The sequence below is a fragment of the Lampetra fluviatilis genome, chromosome 32 (genome assembly GCF_964198595.1).
Source record: "Lampetra fluviatilis chromosome 32, kcLamFluv1.1, whole genome shotgun sequence".
In the NCBI taxonomy this organism is placed as follows: domain Eukaryota; kingdom Metazoa; phylum Chordata; class Hyperoartia; order Petromyzontiformes; family Petromyzontidae; genus Lampetra; species Lampetra fluviatilis.
Window position 1 is genome coordinate 447,627 of NC_136306.1, and position 24,097 is coordinate 471,723.

A 24,097-nucleotide genomic window follows, 5' to 3' on the forward strand; every position below is an offset into this window, starting at 1 on the left:
ACGGAGAGAGTTCAATCACAACGACGACATCGACAGAACGTTGACGCACAGACTCCACGCAGCGCCGCCGCCGCCTCCTCTCACCCACGTCGAAGCCATGAATGGCTCAGCGTGGCTGCTCTTCCATTCTTAAAACGAGCTGAGCCCGCGAGGGGATGAGGATGGGCGAGGGGAGGTGGGGGGCTCCGTCATTGACTCGGACGCGACGTCAGCGGAGAAACAGCCGCTGCCACCCGCACTGCGAGGAGGAGGCGGTGGCGGAGCCTCCTCCTCCTGCGCGCCCATTGCTCGGCGCGGGGTGACGCGGGCGGAGGGAACGAGAGGAGAGCGGCGAGAGGAGGAGGAGGGGGGGTCGGTGAGTCGGTGAGTCGGGTGACGCGCCAAGCACCGCGCTCGCGGCACTCCACGTCGCAGTCGGTGGACCTCGGAGCGGCGGCACGGCACGGGGTGAGGTGCAGGAGGTGGAGTCACCGCGGCACCGCAGCACGGCTACTCGGGGAGACGCGGCAGAGGCGAGGATGTATGACGGGGGGGAGGAGGACGGACAGGCGGACGGGCGGAGGGAGGCGGGCGGCCGTGCCCGCTCCCCGGAGTGGCTGAGCCGCGGTTTGGAGCGCGGCGCGCCGCCGCTGCTGCTGCTCGACGTGCGCGCCCCGGAGGCGTTCCGCGAGGCGCGGGTGCGCGGCGCGCTCAGCCTCTGCGTGCCCCCGGGGCTCATGCTGCGCCGCCTGCGCAAGGGCTCTCTGCCCGTGCGCTCGCTCATCCCCGAGCAGCGCCACAAGGACGCGTTCGCCCGCCGCTGCAAGAGCCACGCGGTGCTCCTGTACGGGGCGGACAGCGGCGACTGTGGCGAGGACGGCGGCGGCGGCTCCGTGCTGGCGCTCATCCTGAGGCGCCTGCGCGAGGAGGGGTGCGAGGCGTCGTTCCTGCAGGGTGAGGGAGAAGCGATCTCGCACCTCCGCGCACTCGCCCCAGGGAGGTTTGCCGACACGCGCGCTCGGCTCGCCTGTGAAGCAGGGTGAAACAACAAACACAACTCACCCCCCCCCCCCCGTGACCGACGCGGCGTGAAGAGGCCCCTCATCCAGCGGTGGATAGACACGGTGCGGTGATGCGTCGTTAATCTACCGGTCCGTCAACTTGTCGATGCGTCGTGATGTTTATCTGCCCAGCGTTGGGGTATATCCGCGAGTGTGACTGCATTTGTCACATGCCGGGGTGCACGGCGTCCCGTGAACCCGGGCGGTCCCTGAGTGCGACTGCGAGTACGCTGGGTGGTGACTAGCGCAGTCTGCTCGTCTCACGCTGCTTGTCATCCGCGAGCAGCGTGGCTGTCTGGACAACCCTCTCGGACTCAAACGTCAACAACATCCGAGCACCCGTTCACCGAGGGCTGAGCGATGGTGAAGCTCGTTCTACGATCAGCGAAACACACCCCAGCGTGTCCTGAGCGTACCGCGCGTCAGATTTCCCTCCGTCTTTCCAAATAATATACGGGCCCTGTGTCAATCCACTGCTGGATAGAGGCTGTCCCCACACCGGGTCGGTCATCAGGGTTAATGGGGAGCGGTGGTGTAGCGGTTAGCGCTACGCTGCGCTATGAACCCGGCGACCCGGGTTCGATTCCCGTTCACGGCCAACACCAGTGACGATTATCTGAACCGGTCCTGGGCCTCCCCTAGGTCTCAAATGAGTACCTGATGCGTTGTGTAGTAAACAGCGCCACTCGGGAGACAAAGGCGGTCGGGCGTGGTGCTGGCCACCCACTCCCCTCGTGTGCCGTCCCGGCCTTCATAGGTGCTCGCTAACAACACTTGCCCCAACAGTCTGTTAAGGCTACACGGGGGATGTTTTGTCTATGGCCATACTTCACGGGGTGCAGGGCCAGTTCAGATATCGCTCGCCACTGCCGTTAGCCGTGGCCGAGTTCAGGGTGCTGTCGTGACATCATCGATCGTTGTGGGAAAACGTCGCCGCCAATGAATACTTCGGGAAGTGGTGGGCGGGTTACGAACGAAAGGCTGAAAACATTCGACTCGTGTGTACTCGGGGTTTGCAAGGCGTACAGATTGATCCAAACTCCAAATATACAGTAGGTGTCAGGGTCGGGATCGACCCCACGACGTTCTGCATACCAGGCGAGGTAGTTAACATCTCGCCGCCTTGGATGGGCATCACCTGGGGTGGGCACGTGTGGCAGATACTCAAACACAGCAACGAACGGCACTCCGCACACAACCACTCGATGGTCACTTCTTAAACAACCACAGTTGTACATTGTTACAATTTTGAGTGGTTATAGTTGTACGGGACTGAGATGGAAACGTTCACTTCTCTTACATCACATCTCGTTTGACGGGGCAGCTGCCTTCCCTGTGCGGCACAAAGTGACTCGGCAGTCCGGCACGGGTCGGGCACGGGTCGAGGCACGGGTCAGCACGGGTCGAGGCACGGGTCGGGCACGGAGTCTGCCAGTAGGGGGCGATGGTTGCCGTCGTGTAATCCCCATTGTGTAATTTGTCCCGAGGCGAGCCGTGTTCGTTTGTGGGTTCGGCCCACGCAAGAATACAACATGTGGAGAGTCGCATTGGCTAAGAGCAGCGACGCGTTGAGTGGACCAGATCGTTCGACACTGCCCACTGCACGTGAAACACTCACGTCTATTGTCATCTACCACCCATACACAATTGGACCAAACAAGCCATGTGACCACACAATGGGAGTATGTAAATAGTTTGACTCTTCTATTTTTGCGTTTGACGGCAAAATGGTCTAAATAGCAACGTCGAGGCATTCTGGAGAGAGAGAGTTCCAGTAGGTTTGCTCTTCCCCCATCTCTGATGAAGGAATGCAGACTACAGTGGTGTTACGCGACACGCTCCACAGTTTGAGTTGCATGGCCACAATCGCACCACTGTGGCTCTTGTATTTACTTTCCCGTTCACAAACAAACAACAACAAACGTGGTAGCGGCATCGCCCTGCCGATGATCTTTATTTTCGATGCCGAACGCCATAAAACCAAACGCGATCCCCACCCACGGTTGGCCGGGTCTCGCCCGCGTCTTGCCGGCTCAGGGAGAAGCAACAGCCTGGCACCGAGGCCCCGTGCGGCCACCAACGCAGCAGCAGCAGCCGCACACAACCCCAGCGCGCCCCCAACCCAATCCCTGGCTCGTAAACAGCCAGAGGCGAGCTGGGGCTGGAGGGGGGGGCTAGAGGCGCTGGCTCCGCGCCGCGACTCCACCGCGGGGAGAGCCGCCCCCCCCCCCGCGCGTCCTTCCCGCAGGGGTCGCAGCTCAGCAGCGGGCGTAGCGAGGGGACACACACAGCTGTTTACAGCAACTAGCAGGGTGCTCGCCAACAATAGACCACACACACACTCACCACAGGTCACACACACTCACCACAGGTCACACGCACACACTCACCACACTACAGGTCACACACACACTCACCACAGGTCACACACACACTCACCACAGGTCACACACACTCACCACAGGTCACACACACACTCACCACACTACAGGTCACACACACACTCACCACAGGTCACACACACTCACCACAGGTCACACACACACTGACCACAGGTCACACACACTCACCACAGGTCACACACACTCACCACAGGTCACACACACACTCACCACCCTACAGGTCACACACACTCACCACAGGTCACACACACACACTCACCACACTACAGGTCACACACACTCACCACACTACAAGTCACACACACACACTCACCACACTATAGGTCAGACACACACTCACAACACTACAAGTCACACACACACACTCACCACTATACAGGTCACACACACACTCACCACAGGTCACACACTCACCACAGGTCACACACACACACTCACCACAGGTCACACACACACACTCACCACACTGCAGGTCACACACACACACACTCACCACACTACAGGTCACACACACACTCAACCACACTACAGGTCACACACACACACACTCACCACACTGCAGGTCACACACACACACACACTCACCACACTACAGGTCACACACACACTCAACCACACTACAGGTCACACACACACAGACTCACCACTATACAGGTCACACACACACTTAAAACACTGCAGGTCACACACACACACTCACCACACTACAGGTCAGACACACACCACACTACAAGTCACACACACACACACTCACCACACAACAGGTCACACACACACACACTCACCACTATATAGGTCACACACACACTCACCACACTGCAGGTCACACACACACACTCACCACACAGCAGGTCACACACACACACACCCTCACCACACTGCAGGTCACACACACACTCCCCACACTACAGGTCACACACACACACACCACACTACAGGTCACATACACACCTGCAGTGTAATGAGTGTGTGTGTATGACCTGTAGTGTGGTGTGTGTGTGTGTGACTTGCAGTGTGGTGAGTGTGTGTGTGACTTGTTGTGTGGTGAGTGTGTGTGACCTGCAGTGTGGTGAGTGTGAGTGTGACCTGCAGTGTGGTGTGTGAGGGTGTGTGACTTGCAGTGTGGTGAGTGTGTGTGTGTGACCTGTAGTGTGGTGAGTTTGTGTGTGACCTGCAGTGTGGTGAGTGTGTGTGTGACCTGTTGTGTGGTGAGTGTATGTGAGTGACCTGTAGTGTGGTGAGTGTGTGTGTGACCTGTAGTGTGGTGAGTGTGTGTGTGTGACCTGTAGTATGGTGAGTGTGTGTGTGACCTGCAGTGTGGTGAGTGTGTGTGTGTGACCTGCAGTGTGGTGAGTGTGTGTGTGTGACCTGTTGTGTGGTGAGTGTGTGTGTGTGACCTGCAGTGTGGTGAGTGTGTGTGTGACCTGCAGTGTGGTGAGTGTGTGTGTGTGACCTGCAGTGTGGTGAGTGTGTGTGTGACCTGCAGTGTGGTGAGTGTGTGTGTGTGACCTGCAGTGTGGTGAGTGTGTGTGTGACCTGTATTGTGGTGAGTGTGTGTGTGTGACCTGTAGTGTGGTGAGTGTGTGTGTGACTTGCAGTGTGGTGAGTGTGTGTGTGTGTGACCTGTGGTGTGGTGAGTGTGTGTGTGTGTGTGACCTGTAGTTTGGTGCGTGTGTGTGTGACCTCTAGTGTGGTGCGTGTGTGTGTGACCTGCAGTGTGGTGAGTGTGTGTGTGTGAATTGTTGTGTGGTGAGTGTGTGTGTGACCTGTGGTGTGGTGAGTGTGTGTGTGTCCTGTGGTGTGGTGAGTGTGTGTGTGTGTGACTTGTTGCGTGGTGAGTGTGTGTGTGTGACCTGTGGTGTGGTGAGTGTGTGTGTGACCTGCAGTGTGGTGAGTGTGACCTGTAGTGTGGTGTGTGTGTGTGTGACCTGTGGTGTGGTGAGTGTGTGTGTGACCTGTGGTGTGGTGAGTGTGTGTGTGTGTGACTTGTTGCGTGGTGAGTGTGTGTGTGACCTGTGGTGTGGTGAGTGTGTGTGTGTGACCTGTGGTGTGGTGAGTGTGTGTGTGACCTGCAGTGTGGTGAGTGTGAGTGTGACCTGCAGTGTGGTGTGTGAGTGTGTGTGACTTGCAGTGTGGTGAGTGTGTGTGTGACTTGTTGTGTGGTGAGTGTGTGTGTGACCTGCAGTGTGGTGAGTGTGGTGTGTGAGGGTGTGTGACTTGCAGTGTGGTGAGTGTGTGTGTGTGACCTGTAGTGTGGTGAGTGTGTGTGTGACCTGCAGTGTGGTGAGTGTGTGTGTGACCTGTTGTGTGGTGAGTGTATGTGTGTGACCTGTAGTGTGGTGAGTGTGTGTGTGACCTGTAGTGTGGTGAGTGTGTGTGTGTGACCTGTAGTATGGTGAGTGTGTGTGTGCCCTGCAGTGTGGAGAGTGTGTGTGTGTGACCTGCAGTGTGGTGAGTGTGTGTGTGTGTATGACCTGTTGTGTGGTGAGTGTGTGTGTGTGTGTGACCTGCAGTATGGTGAGTGTGTGTGTGACCTGCAGTGTGGTGAGTGTGTGTGTGTGACCTGCAGTGTGGTGAGTGTGTGTGTGTATGTGACCTGTTGTGTGGTGAGTGTGTGTGTGTGAGCTGCAGTGTGGTGAGTGTGTGTGTGACCTGCAGTGTGGTGAGTGTGAGTGTGACCTGCAGTGTGGTTAGTGTGTGTGTGACCTGCAGTGTGGTGAGTGTGACCTGTAGTGTGGTGTGTGTGTGTGACCTGTGGTGTGGTGAGTGTGTTTGTGACCTGTGGTGTGGTGAGTGTGTGTGTGACCTGCAGTGTGGTGTGTGAGTGTGTGTGACTTGCAGTGTGGTGAGTGTGTGTGTGACTTGTTGTGTGGTGAGTGTGTGTGTGACCTGCAGTGTGGTGAGTGTGAGTGTGACCTGCAGTGTGGTGTGTGAGGGTGTGTGACTTGCAGTGTGGTGAGTGTGTGTGTGTGACCTGTAGTGTGGTGAGTGTGTGTGTGACCTGCAGTGTGGTGAGTGTGTGTGTGACCTGTTGTGTGGTGAGTGTGTGTGTGACCTGTAGTGTGGTGAGTGTGTGTGTGTGACCTGTAGTATGGTGAGTGTGTGTGTGACCTGCAGTGTGGTGAGTGTGTGTGTGTGACCTGCAGTGTGGTGAGTGTGTGTGTGTGACCTGTTGTGTGGTGAGTGTGTGTGTGTGACCTGCAGTGTGGTGAGTGTGTGTGTGACCTGCAGTGTGGTGAGTGTGTGTGTGTGACCTGCAGTGTGGTGAGTGTGTGTGTGTGTGTGACTTGTTGTGTGGTGAGTGTGTGTGTGTGACCTGCAGTGTGGTGAGTGTGTGTGTGACCTGCAGTGTGGTGAGTGTGTGTGACCTGCGGTGTGGTGAGTGTGTGTGTGACCTGCAGTGTGGTGTGTGTGTGTGACCTGCAGTGTGGTGAGTGTGTGTGTGACCTGTAGTGTGTTGAGTGTGTGTGTGTGTGACCTGTATAGTGGTGAGTGTGTGTGTGTGACCTGTAGTGTGGTGTGTGTGTGTGACCTGTAGTGTGGTGAGTGTGTGTGTGTGATCTGCAGTGTGGTGTGTGAGGTTGTGTGACTTGCAGTGTGGTGAGTGTGTGTGTGACCTGTGGTGTGGTGAGTGTGTGTGTGACCTGTAGTGTGGTGAGTGTGTGTGTGACCTGCAGTGTGGTGAGTGTGTGTGTGTGACCTGCAGTGTGGTGAGTGTGTGTGTGTGTGACCTGTAGTGTGGTGAGTGTGTGTGTGTGTGACCTGCAGTGTGGTGAGTGTGTGTGTGTGTGTGACCTGTAGTGTGGTGAGTGTGTGTGTGTGTGACCTGCAGTGTGGTGAGTGTGTGTGTGTGACCTGCAGTGTGGTGAGTGTGTGTGTGTGTGACCTGTTGTGTGGTGAGTGTGTGTGTGTGACCTGCAGTGTGGTGAGTGTGTGTGTGACCTGCAGTGTGGTGAGTGTGTGTGTGTGACCTGCAGTGTGGTGTGTGTGACCTGCAGTGTGGTGAGTGTGTGTGTGACCTGTTGAGTGTGTGTGTGTGTGTGACCTGCAGTGTGGTGAGTGTGTGTGTGTGTGACCTATGGTGTGGTGAGTGTATGTGTGTGACCTGTGGTGTGGTGAGCGTATGTGTGTGACCTGTAGTGTGGTGTGTGTGTGTGTGACCTGTAGTGTGGTTATGTGTGTGTGACCTGCAGTGTGGTGAGTGTGACCTGTAGTGTGGTGTGTGTGTGTGACCTGTGGTGTGGTGAGTGTGTGTGTGACCTGTGGTGTGGTGAGTGTGTGTGTGTGTGACTTGTTGTGTGGTGAGTGTGTGTGTGACCTGTGGTGTGGTGAGTGTGTGTGTGTGACCTGTGGTGTGGTGAGTGTGTGTGTGACCTGCAGTGTGGTGAGTGTGAGTGTGACCTGCAGTGTGGTGTGTGAGTGTGTGTGACTTGCAGTGTGGTGAGTGTGTGTGTGACTTGTTGTGTGGTGAGTGTGTGTGTGACCTGCAGTGTGGTGAGTGTGAGTGTGACCTGCAGTGTGGTGTGTGAGGGTGTGTGACTTGCAGTGTGGTGAGTGTGTGTGTGTGACCTGTAGTGTGGTGAGTGTGTGTGTGACCTGCAGTGTGGTGAGTGTGTGTGTGACCTGTTGTGTGGTGAGTGTATGTGTGTGACCTGTAGTGTGGTGAGTGTGTGTGTGACCTGTAGTGTGGTGAGTGTGTGTGTGTGACCTGTAGTATAGTGAGTGTGTGTGTGACCTGCAGTGTGGTGAGTGTGTGTGTGTGACCTGCAGTGTGGTGAGTGTGTGTGTGTGTGTAACCTGTTGTGTGGTGAGTGTGTGTGTGTGACCTGCAGTGTGGTGAGTGTGTGTGTGACCTGCAGTGTGGTGAGTGTGTGTGTGTGACCTGCAGTGTGGTGAGTGTGTGTGTGTGACCTGTTGTGTGGTGAGTGTGTGTGTGTGTGACCTGCAGTGTGGTGAGTGTGTGTGTGACCTGCAGTGTGGTGAGTGTGAGTGTGACCTGCAGTGTGGTTAGTGTGTGTGTGACCTGCAGTGTGGTGAGTGTGACCTGTAGTGTGGTGTGTGTGTGTGACCTGTGGTGTGGTGAGTGTGTGTGTGACCTGTGGTGTGGTGAGTGTGTGTGTGTGTGACTTGTTGTGTGGTGAGTGTGTGTGTGACCTGTGGTGTGGTGAGTGTGTGTGTGTGACCTGTGGTGTGGTGAGTGTGTGTGTGACCTGCAGTGTGGTGAGTGTGATTGTGACCTGCAGTGTGGTGTGTGAGGGTGTGTGACTTGCAGTGTGGTGAGTGTGTGTGTGTGACCTGTAGTGTGGTGAGTGTGTGTGTGACCTGCAGTGTGGTGAGTGTGTGTGTGACCTGTTGTGTGGTGAGTGTATGTGTGTGACCTGTAGTGTGGTGAGTGTGTGTGTGACCTGCAGTGTGGTGAGTGTGTGTGTGTGACCTGCAGTGTGGTGAGTGTGAGTGTGACCTGCAGTGTGGTGTGTGAGTGTGTGTGACTTGCAGTGTGGTGAGTGTGTGTGTGACTTGTTGTGTGGTGAGTGTGTGTGTGACTTGCAGTGTGGTGAGTGTGTGTGTGACTTGTTGTGTGGTGAGTGTGTGTGTGACCTGCAGTGTGGTGAGTGTGAGTGTGACCTGCAGTGCGGTGTGTGAGGGTGTGTGACTTGCAGTGTGGTGAGTGTGTGTGTGTGACCTGTAGTGTGGTGAGTGTGTGTGTGACCTGCAGTGTGGTGAGTGTGTGACCTGTTGTGTGGTGAGTGTATGTGTGTGACCTGTAGTGTGGTGAGTGTGTGTGTGACCTGCAGTGTGGTGAGTGTGTGTGTGTGACCTGCAGTGTGGTGAGTGTGTGTGTGTGTGACCTGTTGTGTGGTGAGTGTGTGTGTGTGACCTGCAGTGTGGTGAGTGTGTGTGTGACCTGCAGTGTGGTGAGTGTGTGTGTGTGACCTGCAGTGTGGTGAGTGTGTGTGTGTGACCTGCAGTGTGGTGAGTGTGTGTGTGACCTGCAGTGTGGTTAGTGTGTGTGTGTGACCTGCGGTGTGGTGAGTGTGTGTGTGACCTGCAATGTGGTGTGTGTGTGTGACCTGCAGTGTGGTGAGTGTGTGTGTGTGACCTTTAGTGTGGTGAGTGTGTGTGTGACCTGCAGTGTGGTGAGTGTGTGTGTGTGACCTGCAGTGTGGTGAGTGTGTGTGTGTGACCTGCAGTGTGGTGAGTGTGTGTGTGTGTGACCTGTAGTGTGGTGAGTGTGTGTGTGTGTGACCTGCAGTGTGGTGAGTGTGTGTGTGTGTGTGACCTGTAGTGTGGTGAGTGTGTGTGTGTGTGACCTGCAGTGTGGTGAGTGTGTGTGTGTGACCTGCAGTGTGGTGAGTGTGTGTGTGTGTGACCTGTTGTGTGGTGAGTGTGTGTGTGTGACCTGCAGTGTGGTGAGTGTGTGTGTGTGACCTGCGGTGTGGTGAGTGTGTGTGTGACCTGCAGTGTGGTGTGTGTGTGTGACCTGCAGTGTGGTGAGTGTGTGTGTGACCTGTTGAGTGTGTGTGTGTGTGTGACCTGCAGTGTGGTGAGTGTGTGTGTGACCTATGGTGTGGTGAGTGTATGTGTGTGACCTGTGGTGTGGTGAGTGTATGTGTGTGACCTGTAGTGTGGTGTGTGTGTGTGTGACCTGTAGTGTGGTTAGTGTGTGTGTGACCTGCAGTGTGGTGAGTGTGACCTGTAGTGTGGTGTGTGTGTGTGACCTGTGGTGTGGTGAGTGTGTGTGTGACCTGTGGTGTGGTGAGTGTGTGTGTGTGTGACTTGTTGTGTGGTGAGTGTGTGTGTGACCTGTGGTGTGGTGAGTGTGTGTGTGTGTGTGACCTGTAGTGTAGTGAGTGTGTGTGTGTGACCTGTAGTGTGGTGAGTGTGTGAGTGTGTGTGTGACCTGCTGTGTGGTGAGTGTGAGTGTGACCTGCAGTGTGGTGTGTGAGGGTGTGTGATTTGCAGTGTGGTGAGTGTGTGTGTGACCTGTGGTGTGGTGAGTGTGTGTGTGTGTGTGTGACCTGTAGTGTGGTGAGTGTGTGTGTGACCTGCAGTGTGGTGAGTGTGTGTGTGTGACCTGCAGTGTGGTGAGTGTGTGTGTGTGTGACCTGCGGTGTGGTGAGTGTGTGTGTGACCTGCAGTGTGGTGTGTGTGTGTGACCTGCAGTGTGGTGAGTGTGTGTGTGACTTGTTGTGTGGTGAGTGTGAGTGTGACCTGCAGTGTGGTGTGTGAGGGTGTGTGACTTGCAGTGTGGTGAGTGTGTGTGTGACCTGTAGTGTGTTGAGTGTGTGTGTGTGTGACCTGTATAGTGGTGAGTATGTGTATGTGACCTGCAGTGTGGTGAGTGTGTGTGATCTGCAGTGTGGTGAGTGTGTGTGTGTGACCTATGGTGTGGTGAGTGTATGTGTGTGACCTGTGGTGTGGTGAGTGTATGTGTGTGACCTATGGTGTGGTGAGTGTGTGTGTGACCTGTAGTGGTGTGTGTGTGTGTGTGACCTGCAGTGTGGTGAGTGTGTGTGACCTGTCGTGTGGTGAGTGTGTGTGTGTGATCTGCAGTGTGGTGATTTTGTGTGTGTGACCTGTAGTGTGGTGAGTGTGTGTGTGTGTGTGACCTGTAGTTTGGTGAGTGTGTGTGTGACCTGCAGTGTGGTGAGTGTGTGTGTGTGACCTGCAGTGTGGTGAGTGTGTGTGTGTGACCTGCGGTGTGGTGAGTGTGTGTGTGACCTGCAGTGTGGTGTGTGTGTGTGACCTGCAGTGTGGTGAGTGTGTGTGTGACTTGTTGTGTGGTGAGTGTGAGTGTGACCTGCAGTGTGGTGTGTGAGGGTGTGTGACTTGCAGTGTGGTGAGTGTGTGTGTGACCTGTAGTGTGTTGAGTGTGTGTGTGTGTGACCTGTATAGTGGTGAGTATGTGTATGTGACCTGCAGTGTGGTGAGTGTGTGTGATCTGCAGTGTGGTGAGTGTGTGTGTGTGACCTATGGTGTGGTGAGTGTATGTGTGTGACCTGTGGTGTGGTGAGTGTATGTGTGTGACCTATGGTGTGGTGAGTGTGTGTGTGACCTGTAGTGGTGTGTGTGTGTGTGTGACCTGCAGTGTGGTGAGTGTGTGTGACCTGTCGTGTGGTGAGTGTGTGTGTGTGATCTGCAGTGTGGTGATTTTGTGTGTGTGACCTGTAGTGTGGTGAGTGTGTGTGTGACCTGTAGTGTGGTGAGTGTGTGAGTGTGTGTGTGACCTGCAGTGTGGAGTGGGTGACCTGCAGTGTGGTGAGTGTGTGTGACCTGCAGTCTGGTGAGTGTGTGTGTGACCTGCAGTGTGGTGAGTGTGTGTGACCTGCAGTGTGGTGAGTGTGTGTGTGACCTGTAGTGTGGTGAGTGTGTGTGACCTGCAGTGTGGTGAGTGTATATGTGACCTGCAGTGTGGTGAGTGTGTGTGTGACCTGCAGTGTGGTGTGTGGGTGACCTATTATGTGGTCAGTGTGTGGACCTGCAGTGTGGTGTGTGTGACCTGCAGTGTGGGGAGTGTGTGTGTGTGACCTGCAGTGTGGTGAGTGAGTGTGTGACCTTGGCGCTGGGAGAAACTAGTGTCCCAACGGCCCGGCTCATCCTGCCCTTCCCGGGTTACCACCCCCAATGGATGTGTCTGCTACGACAGATAAGTGTGCATAGCAATGCTATATACAATTGTAGTAACGCTTATGACTCGTTCACACCGGAGTTGGAGGCACACTTGTTTATTTAACACCACACGTTGTGACATACACACTGAGGGGGTATCGGCCCCCTCACCCGTCTATCTGAGGACACACCTCTAGGCTAACCCTAGCCTGCCTCAGAGTCCTCCTCTCGTGGACTAGGGGAGGCTATCTTGGCCCGACACTGGTCAGTCGGGCCCGGCACTCAGAGTCCAGACCAACCCTGGCTCTGGCTCTGGCACCACGCCACTGACTCGAGCCTGCGCGGTCCTGACAAGGACGGCGTAGCAGGGGGAGACCAGGGCTCTATCTGGGACGTCTTCCGTCTTCTCTTCTTAGCTAACCCAACTCTCCCTAGCCCCCCGATACATTCCCCTTTTATACATCCCCCTCCCTGAGGGGTGGGGCCCCGGGGGATCGTAACGTCCGAAGCGCGGACGTCGTAGAGGGCACCTGCCCGTGCACTGACGTAGCCCCGCCCACTGTGCTAGTTTCCCGTTGGATCCCATACATATCAGCTCGACACATATTCCCTCCGTAAGACCCCTACATCACCCCCCCCTGTACAGCTCGCAGCCGTCCCGGCTGCAACATCGACAATAAAAGTTTATTCAGCCCTCGATACCCCAGCGTGTGCCTCATTTTTTTCAACAATAACGCAACGAGCAGAACACCAGGAAGAAAGAAAAAAATAATCCGACGAACCCCCCCCGCGAATAAATACGAAAACCGTAGGACGAGCGTATATACACGTGTATCTTTACCTGGAGTCCCCCCTTACAATGGTCTGAGCGGGAATCAAATGCGGCCCGCTAACCCCAGCCCTAGATGGGCCGAGCAGGACACCCTGGTCCCCAACACCCTTAGCGAAGGGCCTACGAAGCTTCAGGGGTACCAACATTTGTGCCCCTGGCGGCACGCGAACCGTCTGAACTACAAACGCGGGTACCGTCGCGAGCGCCGAACGATCCGTAGTAGGGGAAGGCAAAAACGCCATCCGCCGTCCCGACGGGAGTTCAATGCAACCCTGATTAATCATGATCCGAATCGGCATTTTGCCCAAGAAATCCGTCCCCAGCAGGCACGGAACCGCCAGCGAGGAGGACACAAAAATAGGGCCGGACAATTTAATATCACCGATCGAAATTTGCGCGCGAATCTGCCCCATGATACCCAGTGAGCCCCCGTTAGCAGCGTAGAATGGCACATTAACCGGTAGCAAGGGACGACTTTGGACAGGGAGAATGTTGTATATTAGTTCCGAAATGATGGTTGCCGACGCACCTGTATCGACGAGGATACGCACTTCGATCCCGTCAATATACCCTACTACGGCCGACGAGCCCGACGGCGCAGCTAGAACGCGATGGGCCAACACGGACCACTGGGCTGGTTCGAATTTGGTCCCCATAGTGGTTCGTGTTGGCCCCATGGCGTGCAATGTTGGCCCCCCGTTCGTTGCGGTGTGTACATGTGTAACGGGTGTGTGCTTTGGCCAAACATGTGGGGTGCCGCGACTCGCCGGGTCATGTCGGTGGAGCTTGGGAGGAGGAGGAGGAGGAGGGCCGGCGTCCCGGCGAGGCGTCGTCCCCCGCTGTCGAGGAGAACGGCACCCCAAGGCGACGTGGCCCCGGACGCCGCAGTTATAGCAGCGCGGGAGCGCAGGTGGTGAAGACGGGCGGTCGGGGCGGGTCGGGCCATCCCGGTCCGCCCGCGCTCCCATCCGTTGCTGCTGTCGGAAGTCGGCGGCGTAGACCTCCTCCGTCGGTGAGGTGACGGCAGCCACCGTACGGCCGGCAGCTGCCCTGCTGGCCTTCCTTCGCTGCGACAGGAGGTTGGCGTGGAGGAGGCGCGCCGCTTGGAGGGAACCCATCTCCACGTCCTCCTGCGCGACGATGGCGACGTCCAGGTCGTCCGCCAGCAGAAGGATCTTCTCGGTGACCATGGCGTCGACGCCTTGGTCATCCATACGAGGGAAGGCCGTCTTTGCGAGCGCCAGAAGGCTGGTACGGTAGGCGAGGGGCGACTCCTTCGCACCCCGCTGGCGGTCGTAGAATCGCTGCCTACACTCGGCCGATGGTCCGTAAACCCCAGCCAGCAATTGCAGCGCCATCTGAAGAGTAGAGCGCTTGTCCCTCGATGCGGACGTAAGAGCGGCGAGGGCGTCGCCGTCCAGGAGCGCCGGTAGTGCGCAGAGGGCTTCGTCGTCTGACCACCCCGCCATCTCTTGGTGCGCGAGGAAGCGCCGCTGAAATCCCCCCCAGTCGCCCTCCTCAGCCACGAACTCCTTCAGCGGGGGTAGTCTTTGGTGTAGTGCCGCGACCGCCGTGGAGGGCCGCACTTTGATGTCCCCGCGACTCGGCCGAGCGTCAGCACGAACGGCAGCTGTAATCGCCTGTCGCGCAGATAGTGACGCTCCGTCCGAAGGCGGTGACGCGGCAGCTCCAGCGGAGTCGATGTCGGACCCCAAGTTGAGGTTGGCCACGCCCTCGGCAGCTGCTGCGGCGATGGCGGGACTTTCAAAAGTGCCGTCGTTAGAAATGGCGGGAAGGTGCAACGGCCGTCGGCTGTCCTCGCCTCGCGGTGGTCCAGCAGCCCCCAGCCGAGTGATGGTCTCGAGTGTGGCGGCAGCAGCGTATAGCAGCTCCGCCAACCTCGCGTGTGCCAGCCGCAGCCCGTCGGACAGCGACTCCCCTTCCTCCCGATGGCCCGGTAAGGACGCATTCGGTCCCGGCTGCTCGTTGGCCCCCTCAGCCGTCTCTGGTACCGCACTTCCCGCGGTGTCCTCCGCCTCCTGTACCCCGGCCCGAGCTGTTCGGCGCGTGTCCATGTTCGTTGTTTACTTCTGACGCCAGATGTAGTAACGCTTATGACTCGTTCACACCGGAGTTGGAGGCACACTTGTTTATTTAACACCACACGTTGTGACATACACACTGAGGGGGTATCGGCCCCCTCACCCGTCTATCTGAGGACACACCTCTAGGCTAACCCTAGCCTGCCTCAGAGTCCTCCTCTCGTGGACTAGGGGAGGCTATCTTGGCCCGACACTGGTCAGTCGGGCCCGGCACTCAGAGTCCAGACCAACCCTGGCTCTGGCTCTGGCACCACGCCACTGACTCGAGCCTGCGCGGTCCTGACAAGGACGGCGTAGCAGGGGGAGACCAGGGCTCTATCTGGGACGTCTTCCGTCTTCTCTTCTTAGCTAACCCAACTCTCCCTAGCCCCCCGATACATTCCCCTTTTATACATCCCCCTCCCTGAGGGGTGGGGCCCCGGGGGATCGTAACGTCCGAAGCGCGGACGTCGTAGAGGGCACCTGCCCGTGCACTGACGTAGCCCCGCCCACTGTGCTAGTTTCCCGTTGGATCCCATACATATCAGCTCGACACATATTCCCTCCGTAAGACCCCTACACAATGTCTGACAACGACGCTGCACATGTGACGACGTCGTTCGTGCAGAAGAGAACGTCGCTTTGAATTTTGTTTGATTTTTACGTAGGGCCAGATTTAGCAATTAAAGTAGGGGGCCCCTATATTTTTTTTAAATTGACATTTCGGGACCCCCCTCCCTCCCCGTCGCCCATTGAGATTTCTCTAAATACGCCTCTGTTAGAACATTTCCTGCTTTGGAATCGTAGCTTGAATCTTGACTTGAATAGGAGGCAGCTCACACGTGCAGTTTGCTTGATGCGATCTGCGGAGTCAGCACCCCCCCCCCCCCGTTGTAAATTATCGGATGACAGGGAGGTCATGACTGGACAAGGTGTATCACAGGTAGTGGGTGTCATTCACACACAATAGCAAGCCTTCCTGTTATCATCTTTAGTCGTCAGTGGAAACCCAATCATGGCGAGAGATCGCGTGAACACATCTCCAACCATTCTATCAACGACCACCATGAGGATTAAAGCCTCATGGTCGTTCATCGGGGCAGTGCCGGATTAAGCTAGTGCAGGGCCTTCTGCATATGTTATAAAGGGGCCCTAAATAAAAACAAACATAAATATTAAAACACTAATTTTTATCTTGCATAGTAAAGTAATTTTATTTTTTCATTTTCTATACAGCCAGATAATACGACAAAATGCTAACATTAAACACCCAGGCATTCATAAAAGTTGAAGGCAGTATAGTACTATGGTAATAGAGCAAGTGCAGAATCACTGCCTCAGCAGTATGCCTGCTGTATTTTTCACCTGAAGACGATTGCTTGTGTTGCGATTAAAACGTCGTGATTTTCTATTATTTTTCTATCTACCTGACTTTACCGAAAGACCCAGAGTACGCAATTGATAGCTTGAAAGCATTTAGCACAGGGCCTTGAAAGTGCGGGGCCTGTAGCATACTGTATGTAGCTACTTTTGCTACTAGGATAATCCAGCACTGCATCGGGGGGTTTAACCATACTTCACCACGCTGGTCAGTCCAGGTTGGTGAAGTCCGGGAGGAAGACCAGTGTTGATATCGCGTGTCGGTGACGTCAGCCTTGACCTAGAATTGCAAACTCGGTTAGCCGAGTCCACAGCCAACCACTGGCCTGTAACAGACTGTTGGGGCAAGTGCTGTCAGCTGGCACCTCTGAAGGCCGGCACAGCGCACGAGGGGGGTGTGGGTGGCCAGCACGCCACACCCGTAGACAACAGGGACGAGATCACCCCGGGGGGGTGTTCATGAGACGTTTACCTCCATGCGGCCACGAGCCCCCAGCTCATGGGCCTGGTGCACGGTCGGCCAATCATGGATTGCACGGCGTACACAAAGGGGCAAACGGAAAGTTCTGAGGACCATTTTGTTTAAAGAAGCCTGTCATGGCCAGCATTCGTTATGGTGTCCGCAAGCCTTTTCCTGCCGATATCAGGAAGTTGCGGCGGAGGCTGCTGTGGTGGTGGCGTTGGAGTTTCGGTGGTGAACAGAATTCATCGGCCCAATCTCTCGTCTCGGAAGGTGCCACAACAACTCGGCCTTTCCACGTTAAAATTGCGTTAACGAGGAAAGGCCGAGTGCCACCGTGCCGTGTTGAACCGGCAGTTCCACTCTCTGCAGACGACATTGCTCCACGGTTCGGTGATTAGGGGATTGCAAAAAAAAATCCCTCGTGTTGTAACCACCCGACAAACGATGTCTCAGGATGTCGCAAGCGCTTCCTTCGCGGTCTTGTAAATCGCGTGGGGTCACGGCTGACCACCCATGATGCAGCACGCAGAACCAGAATGTCCAGTTCTGCTTCTCGCCTTTATTCAAACAAAGTGAGCCCCGACTCTTTAAGCCGATCATCATCGCCACCTTCTCCTGAGACTTTGCTGCTCGAAGCAGCTTTCCGCGTTTGTTGAGCCCTGGCGAAACCGCCCAGGGTCCCCAACACCTGTGGAGGCCCACGCGCGCTCTCAAAGTTCCGCGGACGCTGACCACACACACGGATTCAGCAGAGACTTCGTTCGTTGCCATTGATTTTCATACTCCCGAAAGCACAGCAACAAAACCACCCCAGCGTCAGGCCCTGGTGCGAGTTGTATGCGAGTGGTGCACTGCGTCTTTGGGCCTCCCCTCGGTCGACTCGGCCTAAAATGAGTACTTGGTGTGTAAACATCGCCACTGGGGAGACAAAAGGTGCCCGTGCGTGGGGCTGGCCACCCACCCCCTCGTGTGTTGTGCCGGCCTTCAGAGGTGCTCGCTAACAGCACTTAGCCCCAACAGTCTGTTAGGGTTTTACGGGGGGTCTTTGGATGTATGTTGAACTTCTTTCGCACCGTACATAGCCAACCGCAAGGCTCAAAGAACAGAGACAAATCAAATCACGGCCCCCAGATCGTGATGTGTTCAGTTGAGGATATATTACTCGTCACTTTTGATGTCTGCCCATTGTTCATGTGACAGAGAGAGATTTTTATCGTGCCAATAGATAACTTACAACAAAAAAAAATCCTGTTCTTAAAATGTCACAAAACCGACGTAAAAAAACCAGAACACAGATTTTTATAAAATCTTTGCTCAGCTTTTTTGTAATTCTAGAAATGTGAACAAATTCCTCCGGCGTGAACAGTGTACAGTGCAGTGGACCTCTCTATCTGTGGCGACTCTAGGGCCAGAGGCCTTTCCGGCTATGCTTCGAGTATTTCGATTTTTTTTTGTGAAACCCAACCTAGTCGTTTTCAGGGAGCCTTTATTGCATACCCAGAATTGTGGCTTACTGGAGTCCAGCTTCCGGGAGGTTTGACCATGCGTTGTATGTACGTTGAACTTCTTTCGCATCGCACGTAACCTACCGTGCCAATCGGAGGCGGTGCGGGAGAAGGACAACTAACTAAACACACGCAAAAAATTGAGGGACTCTGAATGATCTATGCGAGGGTGGCCGGTAACTATGGTGTTCATTGCCACGGTGGCGAGATGTTAACTACCTCGCTTGGTATGCAGGAGGCTGTGGGTTCAATCCCGACCCTGACGCCTGTATATTTGGAGTTTGCGTGTCTCTCTCCCTGTGGTCGCATGGATTTTTATCCGGGTCCTCCAGTTTTTCCCTCCACGTTTAGAATCAAGATCACGCTTTTCGAGTGTTTGACTGCGATACATTATCACATGATAAGCCACTTCGTCGAACTATCATTTGTGATGGCTAGGTCGATTCTGAAAAAATTAACCCGTAAAAACAAAGTTTTTCACTATAAATCCTTTATATGCGTGGCATGGGTTTTATCTTATTATTCATTTATGTTTTTCTTGAGTAAGAGTTTCACTTTTATCACATTGGTATTTTAAATTAAATATGATTTTTTTTTTTCCTAAAAAGTGGAAAATTTTGGAAAAAATTTTTCACGAAAATAAATTGTCACGCACAACGAGTATGTGTGCAAAATTTCAGCTCGATTGGATCACGGGAAGTGGGTTAAAAAACGACCGAAAGATTTGCACGGTCGTAAGCACGCAAGCAAGCAAGCAAGTGAACTTAATATAAAGGATTTAAAAAGAAAAAGAGCTACACAGCTAAATGGGTCTTACCTGGTAAAATAAAAAATAGTTTGTAGATTTATAGTCCTGACGCTAGGGTGATTCGTGTGGAGTCAACCACCGTTTATGATTCACGATACAGTTTCAGGTGAGGCCATGTAAACAACTACGACCACCCACCCCCACACAGCCGAATAGATAAAAAACCGCCACGTGCGCAAGATTTTAACGAAGCCTATTTTTTGTTTCCATCATAGTTTCACCTCACCAGTTAGCAGAAGGACAATTGCCATAACCGAATTTCACCATTCATGGGACGACATGATGCGCGACGTGGAAGTTCATGGTGACCAATGTGGTATGGATGGATTGAGGATGCCCCTGGTGTGGGAGAAGGAAAGGGGAGCCTCTACGGGGACTCTGGGAGATAGGAGGGCAGAATGGAGGTCAGCGATATAAGAGACTCAAAATGGGATGTGTGTGTGTTGAACTTAGTTCGCACCATATGTGGCCAACCGTGCTCATCGGAGGTACGGGGGGAGGGGGTGGGCAACAAACTAAACACAAAAAGCAGTTTACCGCGTAGTAGTAGTAGGCTTTGGAGACCAATGTTATCCAAAGAAAAGTTTTTTTTGCGTTAGCTCGCGTAAATATAAATGTGCCATTAAGACCGAAACAGGAAGACTTTTTCACAATTCTGGCAAATTGCCTGATGAAGCTGGTTGTAATCACCAGCGAAACGTTGAGCTTAAATTGTAAATGTTGTGGGTTCACGCTTCAACACACCGGTGTGCTGAAGTAGTAATTGGCACTTTTGTTTACATGACAAATCTCACTAATTGGCTTGGGTGGGTTAAATGACACATTTATATTTGCGTGAACTAACCCAACAAAAACCTTTATTATGGACAAAAAGCAGTTAGAAAGAATTAAAGGATGAGGGGATAGGTGGGAAAGAGGAAAGGGCAGAACACCACAAGTGTCACTTGTGGTAGTTGCTCGGGCCCCCTTGTATTGCCGAGAGCCTCTTGAACACGGGGTGGACGTCAGGGAATGTGACACAGCTCTGGCTCTCTGCTTCGCTGCTGCACCGTGTGCTTAACTGCGGTTGCATGCTCACTTCATGGGAGCGCGTCTCCGAGGGGCTGGTCCCGCATGGCGGCTGTGTTCTTATATCGGCTTGTTCGCCTGTGCCGCCTCCTTACTTGGGCCAGGGCGAAGTTAGAAACGGTCACTTTAAAGTCATCCAGCAGCTCTGTCGCTAAATCCGCAAGCTGCTTGATGGGCGAGCAAACTGAGTCGAGTTTAACTTGACGAAAACTCAAAAGACCAGGACGAATGTTAATAAAGTAAAGAATGGAGCAATACAACTTGCATCTAAGAGAGAAGGGGCAGTAGCTAGTTTATACGCTCTAAAGAGGATCAATCACCAATGAGCATGCACCGACCAGTGTGGTGAGGTATGGTCAGAACCCCAGGCTAGTGCCGAAACGGCATGGCGAAGCCTTCAACCAGCAGTAGATTGACAAAGGGCTGTAAGTTCCCACCGTGATGTTGTGTATCCCACACCTGTGTCTGTAAGATAGCCATTGCGACGCGTATCCTTATCCTCACGTTGTTGTCGTCGTTCTCTGTCGACAGGCGGCTTCGACGGCTTTAGGAATGCGTACCCGCAGCACTGCGAGGCGAGCAACGTGTGCGCGCCCAGCTCCAAGTGTCCTTGCGCTCCCGGCTGCCCCACAGCGCTGAGCCTCAGCAGCCTCGCCATCAGCTCCGATTCGTCCGATGGAGACTCCGACGTGGCCAGCGCATCCGCCGAGGACTCGTCCTCGTCCTCCTCCTCGCGGTTCTCATCTGAGGAGGGCAGCCCGGCCCCGCCGATGCAGTGCCCCATCCAGATCCTGCCCCACCTCTTCCTGGGCTGCGCGCAGGACTCGTCAAACATGGAGGCGCTGGCCCAGCACGGCATTCGCTACATCCTCAACGTGACGCCCAATCTGCCCAACACCTTCGAGTGCATCGCCGACTTCAAATATAAGCAGATACCCATCTCCGATCACTGGAACCAGAACCTGTCACAGTTCTTCCCAGAGGCCATCGCCTTCATTGGTGAGTGCATCTTCAAGCGTCGGCCAACAGAACGATAAGAACGCGCATTTATCCATAAGAAAGTTTTTTTTTGGTTAGATCACGTAAATATATAAATGTGTTGTTAAACCCGCCATTACCCGACACAGCCAAGAATTAAGGTTTGTCACGTAAGCAGAACATGCCAATTCGTTACTAGTACAGCACACCGGTGTTTTGGAAAGCAATTCCACAACATTTACAATTTGAGTACGATGTTTTGCCAATAATTACAACCGGCATCATCAGGCGGCAGCCAGATGTGTGGAGAAACCCTCCTGTTTCGTTCCATATTTATATTTACGCGACCTAACCCAAAACACCTGTATTATGGATGATATTGGTTGCAAAAGCTTACATGATAAACTGACGTGTATTTATCGTGGCGAATTCTATATTTAGCCAATGTTTACGCTTGTTAACTGAGGCGATGGTGTTGCGTTTCAAGCCATATGGTGCGCATCCGATATCTGCACGGTGTGTGCGCTGCGTCGCTGTTCCGATATAACCGTGGTCTCTATGTGAGGCCTGGTCAAATAAGCCCGTGAGCGCGGTTGAAGGAAAACGATGTTCACATTTACTTTCTTTCTCCTCTTTTCAGACGAGGCCCGGAACAAACAGTGTGGCGTGCTGGTTCATTGCCTGGCCGGCATCAGCAGGTCGGTGACGGTCACCGTGGCCTACCTCATGCAGAAGCTCAGCCTGCCCCTCAACGACGCCTACGACTTCGTGAAGCACAAGAAGTCCAACATATCGCCCAACTTCAACTTCATGGGGCAGCTGCTGGACTTCGAGCGCCGCCTTGGCCTCGGCAGCCCGGCGCCATGCGACAACCGGCGCAGCCGCGAGCTCCGTCTCTTTTTTACGACGCCCGCCAGTCACAACGCTTTCGGTCTGGTGGAGGCCATCGAGTCCACGTGAGGTCCCGGGGCGGGACTCGGCTCACTGCGCGGATTTCTTGAAATCCGATCGCCGTTGTCGTCATCGTCGTCGTAGCCACCACCGCTTAATTGTGCCGAGCGTCACCAAGTGCTCGGTCTTCGAGGCAGGACGGTGGTCGTGTGGCGGCGTTTGGCTAGAAGCACAATGAGCGCTTGATTGAATGGTTAACTTCATAGGGTCTGATCTCTGAATAGTCAAATGTGGTTTAATTTTGAAGGTGTGGCCATCTGAATGACAGCTTTTTAGGTCCTTTGATGTACCGTTGTCAGATTCGTGTAAATTGAACAGCCAGAAATCTGGAATAGATGTTATTTTTTTGAAGACAACTGTTTAAAATGGATACTTAAGTGTTTTGTGAAGAAAGACATTGAAACACGTTTTAATCTGTAAATACTTTTGGATTGTATCACCACTTTCATATTGCCTGTGTGATAGCCAACATCTCGTACGGTGAACAAATGTCATTTTCGGCAATCCCACGATCGGCAGAGCCTCAGGTCGGGGAGCAGCCCCCGGGAGATGAGAAACCACTGCTCACCGCGTCTGCTCAACCAGGCCCCCATTGACCTAACTCTGCCGTAATGCGGCGCGTCTCTACGACCCGGCGTTGGTCGAGGTGTAAACCTGTTGACCGGTCACAAAAGTGTAGCTGCGTGGATCACACCGTCCCTGGCTCGGTGGCTGGCGGTGGCGATCGCTCCAAGAGGCACTTCTGAGACGAAACCGACGCTGCGCAAGTCGATTCTTCATCGGGGCGATCTTCACCCCTTAACCCTGCAAGAGGCGTGCTGTGAAAAGCCACGCAGAATGTTTTGCAAACCGTTATTGCCATAGGTAAGCGTGTTAGTTTCGTGACTTTGTATATGGGGCGGCCCAAACATTGGGACTCCTACATAAAAATGAAACTTTGTTTTTCTGCATGAGACCTCCTGTGTCGTCGGGATGCAGCTCCGTGTTTTCATGTTAGCAGCTGCAACTCCGCTTTTAAAAGCGATCGCGCGCTCACACATTTCCCTAAACATCGGGGACATTTGTACAGAGGTGAAATCAAAGATGTATATCTTGTACAAATAAAACATATTTTGAGTATAAATAAAATCGGCCGTGTTTCTGAATGATCCTTCGAAGGTTCCCGTTCTCCACAGTGGAAAAAAAGCATAGCCGGCCCATTGTTGGCACAGGGCGGCCAAGGGTGAGGTTTGGCCGCGTCGGGTGGAGGTGGGGTGTACGACACATTTACAGAATCTGAATATTTATTTATTTTACATTCACACGATCTCACAAAACCATCGGCGGCAAGACCTCCCAGACTCTATGGTCTACCCAAAATCCATAAAGAAGGCACCCCGCTACGACCCATCGTGTCGACGATAAACTCTCCTACGTACAAACTAGCCCGTTTTCTATCAGATACTCGGCTCCCCTTCACAGGCAAGACCTCTTCGGCAGTACTCAACTCAACCCAATTAGTCTCTATGGTTAAGGACATGGTACTATCTCCTGATGACATCCTCGTCAGCTTTGATGTAGTATCTTTGTTTACCAAAGTCCCAGTACCGGACACCCTAACAATAATTGAGGACTTAGTCCAACATGGATTGAATTCTGATGCACCTGCGCTGGTTAGGCATTGCCTCACCAACACCTATTTTACCTGGAATGGCACCTTCTACAAACAGAATGAGGCTACCCATATGGGCTCCCCTTTGTCACCAGTTATAGCCAACATGTTCATGGAAAAGTTTGAATCAGACGCCATCCAGACATCCACCCTGCGTCCTTCCCTGTGGAAGAGGTATGTGGATGACACTTTCGTCATCTGGCCACATGGCCTCCCAGCATTGAACCACTTCTTGGACCATCAGATTCACCATGGAAGTGGAGAAAGACGGTAAACTACCATTCTTGGATATTCTGTTTAAGAGGAGGCCTGACGGATCCTTGGGACA

The 24,097-nt window shown here is 54.0% G+C and overlaps 1 protein-coding gene across 1 annotated transcript; it reads left to right on the top strand.

Annotated features, from left to right (window-relative positions):
• Window positions 1-367: 367 nt before the first annotated feature.
• Window positions 368-23,195, top strand: LOC144943608 (dual specificity protein phosphatase 7-like). Its single transcript, XM_078871215.1, has 3 exons — window positions 368-933; window positions 20,721-21,188; window positions 21,808-23,195. Exons 1-3 carry the CDS (start codon window positions 519-521, stop codon window positions 22,125-22,127), a joined length of 1,203 nt encoding a protein of 400 aa, XP_078727341.1. The 5' UTR covers window positions 368-518; the 3' UTR covers window positions 22,128-23,195.
• The last annotated feature ends 902 nt before the right edge of the window (window positions 23,196-24,097 follow it).